Source organism: Podarcis raffonei, chromosome 9 (assembly GCF_027172205.1).
Source record: "Podarcis raffonei isolate rPodRaf1 chromosome 9, rPodRaf1.pri, whole genome shotgun sequence".
Lineage (NCBI taxonomy): Eukaryota > Metazoa > Chordata > Lepidosauria > Squamata > Lacertidae > Podarcis > Podarcis raffonei.
In genome coordinates, this window is record NC_070610.1 from 72,128,033 (window position 1) to 72,145,389 (window position 17,357).

Sequence of the window (17,357 nt, forward strand, 5' to 3'; positions counted from 1 at the left end):
CCCGGGAAACCTTGCCCCGAAATAAGCAAATCACGCCCGTACCGTGATAGGCCACTTACCCACCTCTGTGGGTGTATATATGTATATACACAAACTTCCCTTGTCAGGCACTTTCGTCGTGTGCCTGCAGAAGCCCCGCTGGCGCATGCGCACCGGGTTGCGATGTCGTGACAGGAAGGGGCCGGCCTCGCAAGGCCCCCCCTTGTCATTGGCAGCCAGGGCGAAGGCGCCGGGGCGATGTCGTGCTGCGGGAGCGGCGCCGTGGGCGCGCGAGGCCTCGGCCGCCTCCTTCTGCTCCGTGAGTGAGGGGCTGCCGGCGGGGGGCGGGGCCAGGCCGGTGGAGGCGGGGCCAACGGGAGGGGGGTCTCGTCACGTGACGCTGAACTACTTTTCCTCCCCCCTAAATTTAACCCTTATCTCTGCCCTTTTCGGGGTGGGGGTCCCTCTCTCTCCCCCCCTTTCTGTTCTGAAATGGAATTAAAGGTAAGGGAAGCAGGTATAGATATTGCACGTTCGGGGAATTTGCAACCATACAAATAATAATAATAATAATAATAATAATAATTTATACCCCGCCCAGCTGGCTGAATTTCCCCAGCCACTCTGGGCGGCTTCCAACAAAAGATTAAAAATAAATTAAAACATCAGTCATTAAAAACTTCCCTAAACAGGGCTGCCTTCAGATGAGTTGAGAGCTGTCTTTGGCCACAAATAAGACATGTAGGGCTGCATGTGAATTCAGTAAAGGCTAATAATGATAATGCGGGGGTTTTTTGGGGGGTGGGCAAGAACCTCAGTTAGGTAAGTAATTTTAGTGGGTGGCAGCTGCCTCCCCTCTTGGCTATGCCCATGTCTGCATATGAGAGCCACAGCTCAGGACCGCAATACCTCAAGGACCACCTCTTTCCATATGAATCTGCCCTGATCCTGAGATCATCTTCTGAGGCCCTCCTTCGTGTGCCGCCTCCTTGAGAGGTCCGTAGGGTGGCAACACGAGAGCAGGGCCTTTTCTGCAGTGGCTCCCCATCTGTGGAATGCTCTCCCCAGGGAAGTTCACCTGGCACCTTCGCTGTACACCTTTTTAACTAGGCCTTTGGGTGATATGATTGACATCCTATGCCCTTTTTAAAACGTGGCTCTTTTTGGTGTGTGTGTGTTATTGGGTTATTGTTTTCATTTTGATTTTATATATTGTGATCTTTTCTGTGAACCGCCCTGAGACCTCCGGGTATAGGGCAGTATATAAATTCAATAATCGATCAATCATATAAATTCAATCAATCAATAAGCAAGCTATGGTGTGTGTGGTAGCCAGGGTTTTTTACCCCAGAGGGGCATCCTTGAGGCTCCCAGCTTGTGTGTGTATACAAATACATATGAGGTATTTGTGCCAAACTGAGTCTTTGACCTGGGTGGATTAAAGCCTAGTTATGTGTGTTTATACTTCCGCTGGTGCAGAAGTTCAGCCATTTGGTCACTCACTGGAGAAAGATGGTTTGAGCATCTTGCACCCATCCTTGTCCGACTGCACTGGCTTCCACTCAGCTTCTGGGCCCAATTCAAAGCGCTGGTTTAGACCTAGAAAGCCTTAAACAGCTCAGGAGCACAGTACTTCAAGGGCAGCCTCTCCCCATACGAACTGACCTGGATCCTGTGATCATCCTCGGAGGTCTTTCTTCATTTGCCTCTTCCGCAGGAGGTCTGGAGGGCGGCAACATGAGAAGGCGACCTTTTCTGTGGTCACTCCCCGTTTGTGCAAGGCTCTCTCCAGGGAGGCTTGCCTGGTGCAATCATGACATTTAGGTGCTATCAATCTCAAGAAAACACTAGTTCCTGGCTTGCACTAGGCTAATTTTGCCTGGGAATTTTAGTTCCAGTGCCGTAGCTAGACGTGAGTCCCAGATCTTTTTTTGCTTTACCCCAGATCTCTGCCTTTTTCCCGCCTTGTAAGAATTACTGTTATTAACCCTTTTTGCTTCCATAGTCACTGGGCATGCTACAAAGCATAGTGGCACCTGCCATCTTAAGTTGATCTGAGCCCTAAATTTTTATTTGTAGGTTTAAAATAAGTACTTGGGAAGATAGGAAGCTGCCTTATATTGAGTCATACCCTTGATCCATCTACCTTAGTGTTTTCTACACTGATTGGAAGAGGCTCTCTGGGGTTTCAGAAGGGGCTTTCCAAGTACAAAGGACAGATCATGAAGCTGAGGCTCCAATACTTTGGCCACCTCATGAGAAGAGAAGACTCCCTGGAGAAGACCCTGATGTTGGGAAAGATGGAGGGCACAAGGAGAAGGGGGCGACAGAGGACGAGATGGTTGGATAGTGTTTTTGAGGTTACCAGCATGAGTTTGACCAAACTGCGGGAGGTAGTGGAGGACAGAGGTGCCTGGCGTGCTCTGGTCCATGGGGTCACGAAGAGTCGGACACGACTAAACGACTAAACAACAACAACAACAAAGTACAAAGATGCTGCGGGGGGGGGGCTTGAACCTGCAACCTTTGCCATGCAAAACATGTGCTCTACCCATGAGTTGTAGCCCTTCGCTGTAACACAGCTGATTAGCTTCAGGTGTATGCAAGCAGGTGTTTGCGACATGCTTGTACAGTCATACCTCATGCTACGGACACTTCAGGTTTCGCGTTTTTGGGTTGTGGACCGCAGGAAACCAAGAAGTACCGGAATGGGTTACTTCGGGGTTTCGTCGCTTGTGCATGTGCAGAAGCGCCAGATCGAGCTTTGTGCATGCGCAGAAGCACCAAATCGCGCCGGTGCCTGTGCAGACATGGCGCTTCAGGATGCGAACGCTTCAGGTTGTGGATGTGCCTCCGTCACGGATTACGCCCGCAACCCGAGGTTCCACTGTACCGCAAAATCTTCCACTCCCCCTGGGTTGTTTTGTTTGTTGCCTGGGCACTCATTGGTGCAGATCTTAATTCCCCAGACCACACACTCAGTGCTACCTCGGAATTAAAAATACAGTAGTTAAACACTTTGCTGCTCCTTGAGTTGTATTCCCCCTCTTCCATTAAACTAAAAACAAAACAAAAAAAAAAACCCAGGTAAAATAAAAACCACAGGCCATGTGAGGTTTGGTGCGTAGTTGAATTCTTACTGGAGGAAAGGCACCTCATCTCAACCATAATTGCTTTTTATGGCTTTATAGCTATATAACAATGAGAAAACCAAGAGTACACATTTGCAGTGGAACAATATAATGAAAGTTGAGTGGCGCCTTTCTGCATGCTCTCATACTTTCTTTTGTTCCTGGATGTATTCCTGGGTTCTGTTCACGTTTGTCTGGATGAAGAGTGTAGAATTTTTAAAAATGTGTTTGTGTTTTGCACGTTTCCTTGTTCCCTCTCTCTCCTCTCCGCACCCCCCTCTTTTTTGAGTTTCATGAGACCATCAGTTTTTCTTTTTTGATTCCATCCTTTGCTGTTCCAGCATGAGCAGAATGGACTTTTGCTTGTGAAATGGGACCTCACCTCCCTTTTCTCTTCTTGCATGTACATGAAATCTGCTGGGGGGGGGATTTGGGGACCCTCTGGAGCAGATTTAAGGGGTGCACAGGGTTGAGGGTGGTGCAGAAGAGAGGATGATAAAAACCCATTGGCCAAGGGAACATTCACTCACACAGCATTGGATTCCACCCAGTTTATATGCATCTATCTAGTTTGACCGACATGAGTTTTTACTGAGTTCTTAGTAAACAGCTGTGACTTGTGGTTGCAGCCCAAAAAACCCCTCTCCCTCTCCAGTCTCCTGGCATGTGCAGGGGTTGAACACTGCAGACACGTATCTGCTTAAACTAGAGCACAATGAACAATGCTGGTTTATAGCAATTGCTACAGTAATTAGTTTTGTGAGTCTCAGAACTTGTTTGGTGAAGTTAATATTTCAGGATGATGAGTGTATAGCGCCCACCCATTCTGGAGTTCATTGGGACTAGAATACTTGGATTTAAGCCCTTTGATTAAATTGTGCCATCTTAAAACTAAAGCATTTCAGCTTTATTAGATTGTTGATCAGCCTAATTAGAGCTAATTGGAGCTTCAAGGGCTCTGAGCCATCCCTAACTGCTTTTTGAATGACAGGTACTTGCACTTGTGCAAAAGGAAGCGCATGGTTTCGAATGCTGCCCCTTACACAATTTTAGATTTCATTCTCTTGCTGTTGAAAATCCAAATTTGATTGGGGGGGGGGGAGGAAACAACCTATGACTTGATGTGTTAGAACACAAATTATAAATTATTATTGGGGCCTGAATGAAGTTTATGATTTCTTCCTTATACTGCAAATGTTAGGATCCAGTTAAAATGTGATTGCTAGAACCTATCCTCTAAGGTTAAAATGTGATTGTGAGAACCTGTCCTAAGAACAAGGCAGAACTATTTGCAAAAGGGCTTTGAAGCAGCACCCAGCAGGATTGAAAGTCTCCACTCATCAGTTGATAAGCGGAGACTTCAGTCCTGCTCCCTGCCATGATCTCAGCAGGATAATCCCGCACTGATGAGCATGGGTCAAATACTTCTGCTTTTGCTGCACGTGTCAATTTCATGTGGGGAACTGACACAATCAGCCAATGCAGGATTGAACCCCAACCATCAGCTGATGTCACCCATCATTCAGAGTGATGTCAGCTAATTGGCAGATGGACATAGTTTTGGAAAAATAGCATCGTGCTCTGAAAGTTACTTAGGTAATTGCTTTTGAAAGCTCCTATTCTTTCAATAAAATTGTTTGAGTTAATATTAAAGGTGCAATGATCTGCTTTCTTTTTTCATTTTAAAAAGCATGGACATGGCTCTCCTGCAATTTGTCAAAAAAAGTATGATAAAGTTTAATTTTCTGAGCTGCGCATTTATCCTGTGTTCACAAAATAAGGTGATCGAGCTTTTTCTGTATTTTTTTCCCCTAGTGCAGAAAAATGGGGTACGACATTGTTCCTATTTGGCCACACGAAAGAATCTCTACATCACTAAAGACACAAAGGTCGTTTGTCAGGGTTTTACCGGCAAACAGGTACGTGTTTGGCTGTACCTTTCTCATACTGTTGAAGAGTGGTTTTCAAACTGGGTTTGAGGAGCCCTGGGGTTCCTTCGGTGAACTTTGCAATGGTCCATTAGCAAGATTTGGGATAGCAGACCAGCTTCCTTGAAAGACAGCTTGCTGCTGCTGTTCGTCTTCCCCCGTAATGCACAGCTGGGATGAAATTTCTGGTGTATTCTAGGACATGTTCCCAGCTTGTACAGAGCACTGGCTGCAAATGGCATATTGTGAATGTGCAGTCATGCTGGCTGTTAAAGAGGAGATCTCAGTCACTTTGCCCATCCCCAGACTTTTTAGGTCTCCTTGGCAGTGAAGCCAAGGCTTGATTATATGAGTTCTCTGAATCCAGGATTGTGGCTAAGGTCTCTCCTGAATCACAATCGGTAGCCAATGTTTGTTTGATGGCTTCAGGTATTGTTTAAGAAGGAGACACCTTAATCACGATCCCAGGTTCAGAAGACGTGCTAAGTCAATCCTTGATGTCCCACACTGACCCATACACCCCCCTCCCAGCCTGGCGTCAAAATTGAGTGGTGCAACACCTCCTCTCACCTACTCAGAAGAAGGAGAGACATTTGGCAGAGCCTGTGGAGGAGCAAAAAGGCTGCAAGCTCTTCTCTAGGAGCCAGCATAGTTGTGCAGTCACATTGAGCCATGTGACGTATGAACCATACCAGTGCTGCCCCATAGACCTAACCACTTACCTGCACTCGATAAGAACTGGGCACTCATTAAGATGTTTGGGGGCACCAGGTCTTCTGATACACACATGGATTTGTTGTTAGGAATGCTGATGTTTGTAGGGATCCCTGGAGGTAGAATAACATGAACATCATAAGAGGCCTGCTGGCTTACAGCGAAGGACCGCAGTAGCTTACTAGATGCTCCTGAGATCTTCCGAGTGTGAAGGCAATATTGCTCCCTTTTTGCCCAACGTGGGGCTCAAACCCACGGCCCTAATACTAAGAGTTTCCTGCTCTAGTGACTGAGCTAGTGGATTGGGAGAAGTCTTAGTCCAACTAATAGTAGAGCCCAAGGTCATGGAAGGTTAGTTTTATGTTGTATATGTGTTGCAATTAGAACTGGTCGACAGATCTAGTTCTGAAACCATTGTTCAAGTTGTAAACGTCAGTACAAACTAGAGGAAACACATTTTTTGTTCTCCTGCATACAGTTTGTATCTGCCTATCTGCAAATGGTGTCTTCTATTTATAGCTTCTCATGCCACACTTAATGTTTGGAATGCTGATCCATCATGGGTCACAGAAATGAAGCTGTGCCTTAGTTCTAGAAAGCAGTAGGGCATATTCCTTGTCTGTTAACTTGTGGATTTTTCTACTTCCGACTTTTCTGCTTTTAAGGAAAGCAGCAGAATTGACCTTGGGAGTATTTGGTTTAGTCCAGGAGTGAGGAGCTTGTGGTTCTGCAGTTATCATTGGACTTCCATTAATCCCAGCCAGCTTAATGGTCTGAAGTCATGGAATTGTAGTTCAAAAACATCTGGAGGGACACATGTTCCTTACCCCTAGTTTAGTCCAAGACCCAGACTGACTATACAGAATTTACTGTTTAGAACAATTGAATATCTTTGTTTGGACTGTGCCACTTAATATTGCAGGTTTGAGATGGCACATTTACATACTTCCCAGGCTTGATAAAACCAGCCAAGCATTTATTCCTCTGCACTTTGAAATCTAGCACCCCATGCTAGCAGAGTATGCTTGATTTTTTTAAAAAAATGGATCATGGTTACTGGCTCTCATGCAGCTCCCATTTCTTTCACTGGCCTTGTGCAGGAGAAGTCTAGCTTTGCATCACTTTTGTCCCCCTATCTTAACCTAGTTTTTGTTATGTTTGATTTTCTCTTGCAGGGTACCTTTCACAGTCAACAGGCGTTGGAATATGGCACCAATCTAGTAGGAGGGATTTCTCCTGGCAAAGGGGGCAAAACTCACTTGGGGCTTCCGGTCTTTAACTCCGTGAGGGAGGTAATAATATATTGATATATGAGAACTGATCCCACATCTTGGTTACATCCAGGCTAGATCATCTAAATGTTTCACCAAATATTCGTGCAGTAGAAGGCAAATTTCTGCTTCGGATGATGAGAATATTCTTTTGGTGTGCCAAACAACTTGAAAGATTGATGATTTATTCTTTTTTTTAATGTAATTGTATCTTAGGCTAAAGAGAAAACGGGTGCTTCTGCCTCTGCAATATATGTGCCGCCACCATTTGCCGCCGCCGCCATCAATGAAGCCATTGACGCAGAAATCCCCCTTGTTGTGTGCATTACAGAAGGTATTCCCCAGCAGGACATGGTGCGTGTCAAACACAGATTGCTTCGTCAGGACAAGACTCGGCTCGTTGGCCCAAATTGCCCAGGAGTGATCAACGTAAGGGCTTAAGCGAAGTTAAAACTAGCGGAGATCTTCTTAAGAGAGTAGAAGCCTATATATTTTGGCTAAAGGCAAGCGTGCCGCCTGATTAAAATGCTTGCCTGTCTTGTAGGCACCATCCTCGTGAGCTGTAGTGTTCTCCCAGTATTGCTTCACTCCACTTCCCAGCTTCCCTGACCATTTTTTAAAATATATATGTATATAATTTTTATTAAATTTTCTGTTTTACAATTTGCAATACTCATTTTTGCATCCTTAAGATATCAGTGACTTCCCTTCTCTTTCCATGGTTCATTTTGCATATCATAAATCCCTGCGTATTTTACAAAAACTAAAGAATTCAGTATTCCATTAATACATCCATGAAACCTTATTTACACTGTTGAATTTATCTTAACGCTGCCAACGTTTTCAGGTGTGCACAATTCCCCCCTCCCCCCATATATTCAATAAACGTTTTCCAATCTTCTCTAAACATATGTTCTTCTTCTCTAATTCTATACAGTGGTAGCTTGGGTTACGAACTTAATTCGTTCCAGAGGTCCGTTCTTAACCCGAAACCGTTCTTAACCTGAGACGCGCTTTCACTAATGGAGCCTCCCACTGCCACCACCGCGCAATTTCTGTTCTCATTATCTATGATAAGCAAAACAAACCATGGAAGGAGAAGAAAGGAAATCATTGATATTTTAAGGATGTTAAAATGGGCATTTTAGTATAACAAAAAATTTAATAGAAAATTATATAGAAAAGATGGGTGGGGTACAAGTAATAAAATTACTACTACTACTACTATAATGAAAAACCATCCTTTTCCAAACTTCGTTTTGGGGACCCCTGGAGCTTAATAGCGAGAAGATCAGCTTTCTTGCACCGTGCTTTGCATGCTGCAGCTGATCTTCCTGGAGCCATGGGGACAGTGTGCTCTGTTCATGCAAGGTGTAGTGAACACTCCATAAGGATTGACTGCATACCCTCTTCCATCAGCATCTGGAGGGCACCAGGGTGGCTACCTCTGCCCTGGAACATGCCCCACAATCCCGTGCAAAGTACAGAGGACTTGCAGCAAGTTCAGAGGTCGCTTTGGGCAGGCTTGACATACTGGGAAGGAGTCTTATAGAGGAAGGTTGTGGTGGTGACTTCGGATAAGTGTATGAAATGATGCCAGTCACGTTTGTTTTGTTTTTAGCCTGGAGAATGTAAAATTGGTATCATGCCTGGCCACATTCACAAGAAAGGAAGAATTGGTAAGATCTCAAAAGATTTTTCTGGTGTGTTTTTGAAAAATAATAACAACAACAATAACAAAAACCTGCAGTTATATTCGCTCTAATACAATAGGGTCTCCATTTGGCTTAACACCCTAGCCTTCAAGATATTAGTGAATGTTGACGATGTCTACATACCCACCACCTTTTGATTTGGCAGGTCCTGTGCAGGAACTATAAGAGAGGCAGGTTTGAAGCAGCAGAGCTTGCTTCAGGGACAAATTCAAATAAAACACGTGTGCCATCTTATCATATTAGCTAGGGCCAAGTGCTCCCATGCAGAACCCAAAGTCTTCGGAGGGGGAAATCGGAATGGCAGTCTTCTGAGTAAGGCCCAACTGAGTCCAGTCTTGAAATATCCAACCAAGTCTGCCCTTAGTTTGCAGCCTGTGTTAAGTGCTAACCCATGCCATCATGACATATGCAGGCTTCAAAAGAGAGATAACCCCCAGGTTGGCTTGAGTGCTCTCTCCCCAACCTAAGGACTGGATTTTAGATTCCTCAAGTGGTGGTGCGCTGTTATTTTCGCACATGCAGCAAAGGCAGGCACTTCATATAAAAACGATTTGCCGGATGGGTGAGCATTATATCGAAACTCAAACGCCATGCTCTTTTAAATGGGCAGTTTCAAAGTCGACTGCTGTCCTCTTTTAAGTTTCAAACAGTGGTTGATAACACAATGGGCTTTGCTGAGTTCTTGTGGGGTTTGATTTCTTCAGTGTCACAATCAGGTCACCCTCCTGCACACACTACACTTTTGAATAAGTAAACTCCAGACAACAGGAAATCTTTGCGAAGCTGCTCTTGGTGTGGGGCCTATACTTCAGGGGCCTATACTTCAGGGGCTGCTGGTATAATGCTCCTACATTGTCTTACGTTGCATTGTGTGGCTCAGGAATCTCTAGTGTAACTTAACTTACATGATCTTCAACTTATAACAAGGATACTTTTTGAATGTTATGTGCTGATCATGAAATTAGAACTTACAAGGTTCAAAGTCAGCTTGTTACGTAAGTTGCTATATGTAAATTTGTATAGCTATATCTATATATCTTTTTTCTGTCTTTTCTCCTTTCGAAACCCTTCAGGTATTGTGTCGAGATCTGGCACTCTGACATACGAAGCTGTTCATCAGACAACTCAAGTTGGACTGGGACAATCCTTCTGTGTTGGTGGGTTTGAGAGAGGCTCAGTCAGTGTGTAAGAAAATACATATGATCTTAGCAACCACTTAAGAAATGCTAACTCCCATCCCACTTTGCATCAAATGTGTGTTTTGCAGTAGTGCTAAACCAAATTGCCCCCCATGGCAGCCTGTGAACAGGTTGGGGAGACACAACTGGGGAGGTTCAGTCTGATGACTGGGGCCACAAGTGGATGGATTATATGGATGAGGGTTCAATTTTGTAAGTGAGAGTGAAAGATCAGTCTCTCTTAGAAGAGGAGATGAGTGAATCCTCACTCTTTTATTCTGTATCTGTTTTGGCATCCCTTTGGTTCCACTCTGGTTGAATTCCAGAATTTCAGATTTAGGAAGTTCAGGCTGCAGTTTGCACAAGTCTCCCAAACTGGTGTTATTGTGCAAATAAAAAGAAAGAGTTGCCTTCGGAAATTCATTTTCTAATTTACATTTGGCGTGTTGATTTAAAAGAGGCAGAAAAGGAAGCAGGAATTCTCTCTCACTTGACTTAAAAAATTCTGGCAGTTTACCTCTGGAACAGTTAACTGAGTCTGACATTTTGAGTTCTGCTCTGGTAAATGTGCCCAGCGCAAGAGAATTTCAACACCAGAGTGAGACTCCAGAAGAGGAGGATTTCATAAGTTCCCAAAGGTGTTTTTGGGTTTTTTAAACTGCTACAAATGAAGGTGGTGACTTAAGCCAAGTCTTAGATACTGCATTCCTCTTTCAGAATTGTAGCCTACTGAAGGATTGCTATGATAGCCTTACACTTTGGGTATGAATTCCTGTGCTAAAAGAGGGTATTCATAAATACGATTTGTGCTAAATATGTAATGTAATGTAAAGAAATGATGCTTCAGTCTTCTTTTAACTTCATCTGAGGGCTGTATTCTTCACAATTTTTGCTGGAAACAGATTGTGATTTTACATCATTTTGGTAATTCTGCATCTGACGTAACTGAATATATGGGGTTATGCCCAACTAACTTCTGTACAAAGTTGACCCATCAAATTAATTGACTAAAGCAAATAATGTACTTTAATTTCAGAGTATGAGTAACATTGGCTACCATACAAAATGTTTCCCTCAGCTTTTTTGGTTGGTGCTTGCAGCCATATTTTCCAACCTGTGGGGTGGCATCCATCAAAGTAGTTGCACTTGCGCAAGGTTTTCCATTTTCACAATGGAACTTTCCCTCTCCTCTCCCTGGGCACCTTCTTCACCTCCCCCAAATCTGCTTCCAAAGGCAACCCCTGGAACAGGGGAAGGGAACAGAGTGGGAAGGGAAGTTCCTATACAGAGGCAAAGATCCTTGCTCTGGCAGGACTACTTCTTTGGAGAATGCTCTGTATCACAAGGTGCAAGTTGGGAACTGGCTTAAAGATTTGTGAAAAGGCAACTTAAAATCTCTGCATGTAAAGGTTGTGGTTTAGCCCTTTGGAGGCGTAGATATTTACATGTAAAAGGCCCCAAATTCAACCCGCAAGATCCCTTCTTAAAGGTTTGCAGGTCATAGGGTTAAGAATGACTTCTCTTGACAACCTAGCAACATAGATGGTTTCAAGGCAGCTGCTTATATTTTATAACTCACTTTTTATTAGCCATATACCAACTTTTTGTTGTCCTTTTCTGAAACCAGAAATATTGGTAGGGGCAGAACTGAACGACCCGATTGCCAGCTATTTAATAGCTGAAATGAAGCTCCAAGACTGTTTCTTATCCTTAACTAAAAGTGGGCAACTCAAGTTGGTGATCCTGAAAGTTCTGCAGCCCCTGTTAGTAGAATTGGTCTCTGGAAGAAATGTGCTGCTCTTAATAGGACTCTTTGAAACCTTTCAGGCATCGGAGGAGACCCATTCAATGGAACAAATTTTATTGACTGCCTGGATGTCTTCCTGAAGGATCCGCACACCGAAGGAATTATACTGATAGGCGAGATTGGCGGAAACGCAGAAGAAGATGCCGCTCAGTTCCTTAGGGAAAACAATTCTGTAAGCTTAAATGTTTTGAGAGTGTGTCTCCTGTGCACATTCTGCTTATTGAGGAAGGAGGAGGGATAACCGTTTTAAAAGTTCATCTGTTTGTATTCCACTCTTTTAAAGTCAATGGGTTGGGTCGAAAGGGTCCCCTTGGAAGGAATTTACACCCCTCACTAGAATGTTGCACGAGGAAGATGAAGGTAAATCCCAAAGATGTACTTATGTGACCTCCTAAGTATAAGAACTGAGGTTGCTTCTAGATGGCATGTATGTTGGAACATTCATCCTGATTCCTTTGCACAAAATTTGCAGAGAGGTTATGCGATGTCACACTTCGCAGTGCATTTTCCTGTCCCTTTCCTTACTGCCAAAACACCAAAAGCCCAGTCTAAAGTGGGTTTGTTGCACCACAAGCACCAAATCAACTATAACTCTGCAACCTGAATTTGCCACTGTGCAGTTGTATCCCATCAACAGAATAGCTGCCATCCAGAAGCATCCCAAATCTCTCTTCATCACTCAAACGAAAGTTGTCTATAGCACAATTAAGTACGCCAAGCCCAGCAGAGAGATTAATCAATAACCTTTTGAAAGCCTGGCATTTGCAGGGTAAAAGCATTAAGTGGTTATTACATGCGGCTACATATTTGCTAGCTCCTCACCGTTACCCGTTAAACATAATGAAAATAACGATGTAGACTATCTCACCAAATGGAAAGGAAGATTCACCCCATAAATTTAGCCTGCAGGCTCATTTCCGGTGGTACCATTTTGCAGCAAATACTGCAGTTCCCCAAATTGCCTACACAGGCAAATGGGCAATGAGTGAGTGAAATTTGCTCATACAACCAGACAACCCACAAACTTGGGAATGGTTCACAGAATTGAGAGTTGTGTATGTGGATTACTTATTTGTGACATACAAGGTGGTAATCAGAAGCTAATCGGCATGACTTAACATGTGTGGGGACGCGGGTGGTGCTGTGCTTAAACCACTGAGCCTAGGGCTTGCCGATCGGAAGGTCGGCAGTTCGAATCCCTTCAACGGGGTGAGTTCCTGTTGCCCCGTCCCAGCTCCTGCCAACCTAGCAGTTTGAAAGCACGTCAAAGTGCAAGTAGATAAATACAGTGGTATCTCGGGTTAAGAACTTAATTCGTTCTGGAGGTCTGTTCTTAACCTGAAACTGTTCATAACCTGAAGCACCACTTTAGCTATTGGGGCTTCCTGCTGCCACTGCGTGGCCACTGCACAATTTCTGTTCTCATCCTGAAGCAAAGTTCTTAACCCGAGGTAATATTTCTGGGTTAGCGGAGTCTGTAACCTGAAGCATATGTAACCTGAAGCGTATGTAACCCGAGGTACCACTGTAGGTACCACTCCGGCAGGAAGGTAAACGGTGTTTCTGTGCGCTGCTCTGGTTCGCCAGAAGTGGCTTAGTCATGCTGGCCACATGACCCGGAAAAACTGCGGACAAACGTCAGCTCCCTCGGGCAGTAAAACAGGATGAGCGCTGCAACCTCAGAGTCGTTTGCAATTGGACTTAACTGTCAGGGGTCCTTTACCTTTTTTTAACATTTTTTTTTTAAAATTTCAGTGGGTCTAAAATGAGTAGGATTTGGTTGAATATCACCCACAGTGTTGCATGAATTATTTTAGGGGCAGCTTTAAGGCATTCAGAATCCGTGTTTGTCCCATAAGGAAAATGTAATACCTGACCCAGATGGGGTTTTTTTGCACACAGTCACATTTTACTTGGAAGTGATTTCCCATGTTTGTGGAATATGTTCCCAGGAAGCTGTGGTCAGGTCCATAGGTGGCCAGAGTTGCATGATTGTTTCTCTGGAAACTCTTAGGCGCATCGTATTGAGGTTTCTTAAATAACTGGACCAGTCCCAGGAGCTCCTTCAAGGCCACAAAACATGGCTAGATTTGGATTTTGGTTTCTTGAGTCAGCCTTTGCACATCATTCTTCACTCAAAAGCTTTTATGGCCCAGCTACTACACATCTACAGTGGTACCTCTGGTTAAGAACTTAATTCGTTCTGGAGTTCAATTCTTAACCTGAGGTAAAGTGCTAATGGGGCCTCCCGCTGCCGCTGCACTGCTGCCACGCAATTTCTGTTCTCATCCTGAAGCAAAGTACTTGACCCGAGGTACTATTTCTGGGTTAGTGGAGTCTGTAACCCGAGGTACCACTGTACTTCAATTTTACACTTTGGCTTGCAAAACAATTAGCAAACAGACCAAAGATGAAATTGTAACTATGATCATCATCACCTCTCCCTCAAAGTGGGCTTTTTCTTGGTATATCTACCGCAGGAGCTGGCTTCTAAAATCAAAACTACTTAAATATTTCCTTAGTGGCCTATACATGAGCTATACAAGCTTGATCCTTACGGGAATTTTGTTGCACTCACTTCCCTCCTTTTCTCTGCCCAGAACTCTCAGGTCGTTTCCTTATCTCTGCCCCTAATCCTCAGGCTGGTGCTTCGGTTTGGATGTCTTTTTCTTGTCCAACCACACCAATAACTGTGCTCACTGGGGTAGTTGTAACTCTGCTTTCTCTCTCTCGCCCCTCTATTAAATGATTCCTCTTTTGTCACAGGGTCCAGACGCCAAGCCAGTTGTCTCGTTTATAGCTGGAGTCACCGCGCCTCCAGGCAGAAGGATGGGCCACGCGGGGGCTATCATTGCCGGTGGGAAAGGTGGAGCGAAAGAGAAAATCGCTGCCCTACAGAATGCTGGCGTCGTCGTCAGTATGTCTCCTGCTCAGCTGGGCTCTACTATATACAAGGTTAGTTCAGCAGCCATTTAGAGGTTCAAGGGCACAGTGCTGCTCCTCTGCAACTTAAAGGCAATGGAGCTTGCCAGGATGTTGCCAGAAACATTGGGCACTGTGAAATATGTTCTGCTTCATTCCTATGAACAAGGCTTTTGTTGGGTTGGGTTTCTTTCAATGCAACAGGCGTGGTAGAAGTATGCAGATTTAGGTTGTTGGGCAATCTGGTTTTCAACGTCATGATATATCACCATCATCATGTATGTCAAGTATGAATGTTAGGCCCAAAAGAAGTTGGCGAATTCGCAAGGCATGATATGCTGGCAGGCGAAGCGGGAAACTGGTTTTATCAAGGAAAAATGTATAACTATGTCCTAAAGAATATTGGTTTTGCTTAATGAAAGCAGAAATCCCCTGATAAAAACAGGACGGAACTGGCGATGAACAACAGTAATAAATATCCTCTGAAAAGAACAAAGACAAGGAGGAACTGGTGGTGGGCCATGGACAGATGATAAAGGCCTGAAACACGTTGTATGTATTTCTGAGGTACAACAGCAAGGGTGACGTGGTGGTCCAGAAGGAGAACAGGAGGAGAGTGGCAGAAACTCAGTCGTTCTAAAAGCCAGCCCATAGACGTCAAGGGGCAAGAAGACTATAAAAAGGGCACTCTGCTTACCCTCAGCATAGTAACTTGAAATCTTTTGAAATCCGGAGAGACAAGTGATATCCCTTTCAGTAAGACACATCAGAGACCAGATCTGGGTTTACACACTTTTCATGTAACAGTTATTTCATATAGTCAAGTATACATTAATAAATTGGTACCAAGAGGTTCAAACACTAACGCATTCACACAAATATTCACACAAGGCCCTTCACGTGGGTTGATCAAGCCTCACATAAGAGCTGTGGGTGTCAGGATGTAGCACTGGTCCCGGCAACGCTGAGGGTAAGCAGAGTACCCTTTTTATTTATTTATTACTATTGTTAATCGCCAGTTCCATCCTGGTTTTATCAGGGGATTTTTTCATCAGGGGATTTTTGCTTTCATTAAGCAAAACCAATGTGCTTTTGGACACAGTTATACATTTTTCCTTGATAAAACCAGTTTCTCTGACAGGAACAAAGATTTGGAGATATGCTTCAGTGGTCCAGACTATGGGGAGCCCAGAAAAATTAATAATTACAATTTGGACTATAATTTGGTCGCTTTTTTATTTTAGTTCATTGTTTTTAATTGGATTGGATTATGATGTGGATGTGATGATTGGCTGTTTTTACTGGAAAATCAATAAAAATGATTTTTTTAAAAAAAGATAAAACCAGTTTCTCACTTCGCCTGTCAGCATATCATGCCTTGCGATTTCTCCATCTTCTTTTGGGCCTAACATTCATACTTGACATATACCGATATCTCACTGTGTCTGATACAAGGATGGAGCTGCACAGAGGCATTGGCTGGCTTCACGGCTTTTCCCGCATCATGATTTTTGCCGGCGCCTGCTCTTGTTAATCGCTGGGCCCTACAGGAGGCGGGAGAGAGCTGAGCCGGCAGAGTTTCCCCCTTGCAATGTGGGTTAGGAAAAATAGCGAAAGTCATAGTTGGGACATCGAAGATTGCAGTCAGTTTGCCCAAAGTTGCCACGGACCCTCAGAAGCTGCTCGGAGTCTAAAGCTGTCAGTTGAGCTCCCTGCAGTGAAGCGACCTGGCCTCTCTGACAAAAGAGCATGTTCCTAGTGTTCTAGCTACGTCACTGCAAGCCCATTGTGAGCTTGAGAACAGGCCAGCCAATGTTATTAAGAAGGGCAGAGCGGCCAGAGAGGGCCCAGGTTATGGAAGAGATTGCAGATGTTAAAGGTGGTGACAGAAAGGATGGTTTGGCAAATGCTTGTCCAAACTCTAATGAAACCTTGTCTCCGTCTTTATCCCTCAAGGAGTTTGAAAAGAGGAAAATGCTGTGAGAGGAGGAGGAGGAGGGGATCCGTCCGAACATGCCACTGCAGAAATACCACCTCCCTCTGTGCTGCTCACCTGCTGATTTTTCTTTTCTCGAGTATAATTGACAATGGTCTTCTGAATTCAGCTTTAAAGCCATCAGGTTTCATTTCAGTGGCTCCTTTGTCCAGACATAATTGTACATCATAGCAAACGAATAAATCTACCACTAAACTTGATTATTTGAAATCCTGGAGCTTGGTAGCTTTTTCTTACAACTTTCCTCAAATCACTTTATTAAAACTCTTAACTATCTGGAAGCTTTAAGAATGGATATACTTTAAAAGTAAAACTGCTTTTTGTTTCTGCTATGGGCTTTTCGGCTTTTATTTTTGATGGACAGTTGTCCTTGACATAGAAATTGGTGCCAAATCCTATTGGTCTAGTACATCAGGCAGAGCTTAGTGGCGTGCAAACGAATCATTAAGCTTTGCTGAGTTAGGTCCAGCGCTGGTGGCAATCACAGATATCTTCAGGAGGGAACTGTAATGTATGCAGCTTTCACAAAACACCGAATTTATTCACCAGCAATGCAGTGAGGTCTGAAGACTCAGTTGGAAGTAGTAGAGCGGTCTTTGCCAACCTGATGCCCTCCAGATATTTTGAACTGCAGCTGCTGTTAATCCTAGCCTCCATTGGCCTTGTTGTCATCAACTCCAGCACTTTATGGGCATGCTGGCTAGGACAGTTATAGT

The 17,357-nt window shown here is 44.1% G+C and overlaps 1 protein-coding gene across 3 annotated transcripts; it reads left to right on the forward strand.

Moving 5' to 3' along the window:
- Positions 1-130: 130 nt before the first annotated feature.
- SUCLG1 (succinate-CoA ligase GDP/ADP-forming subunit alpha) lies at positions 131-16,851 on the forward strand. Of its 3 annotated transcripts, none has more exons than XM_053404498.1 (9): positions 131-298; positions 4,931-5,029; positions 6,928-7,044; positions 7,240-7,452; positions 8,645-8,702; positions 9,812-9,895; positions 11,744-11,895; positions 14,490-14,678; positions 16,602-16,851. In XM_053404498.1, the coding sequence occupies exons 1-9, from the start codon at positions 146-148 to the stop codon at positions 16,626-16,628; spliced, it is 1,092 nt and encodes a 363-aa protein (XP_053260473.1). In that variant the 5' UTR covers positions 131-145; the 3' UTR covers positions 16,629-16,851. The 3 variants fall into 3 exon arrangements, with proteins under 3 accessions (XP_053260473.1, XP_053260474.1, XP_053260475.1); XM_053404500.1 differs by having other exon boundaries at positions 178-298; positions 4,926-5,029; XM_053404499.1 differs by lacking the exon at positions 6,928-7,044.
- The last annotated feature ends 506 nt before the right edge of the window (positions 16,852-17,357 follow it).

Excerpts from the sequence above, each read along its gene's own strand:
- SUCLG1 (XM_053404498.1), top strand. The coding sequence starts at position 146 with ATGCGCACCGGGTTGCGATGTCGTGACAGGAAGGGGCCGGCCTCGCAA. Across the intron at positions 5,030-6,927 it reads AGGGTTTTACCGGCAAACAG|GGTACCTTTCACAGTCAACA; the intron begins GTACGTGTTTGG and ends TTTCTCTTGCAG. Across the intron at positions 14,679-16,601 it reads TGGGCTCTACTATATACAAG|GAGTTTGAAAAGAGGAAAAT; the intron begins GTTAGTTCAGCA and ends TTATCCCTCAAG.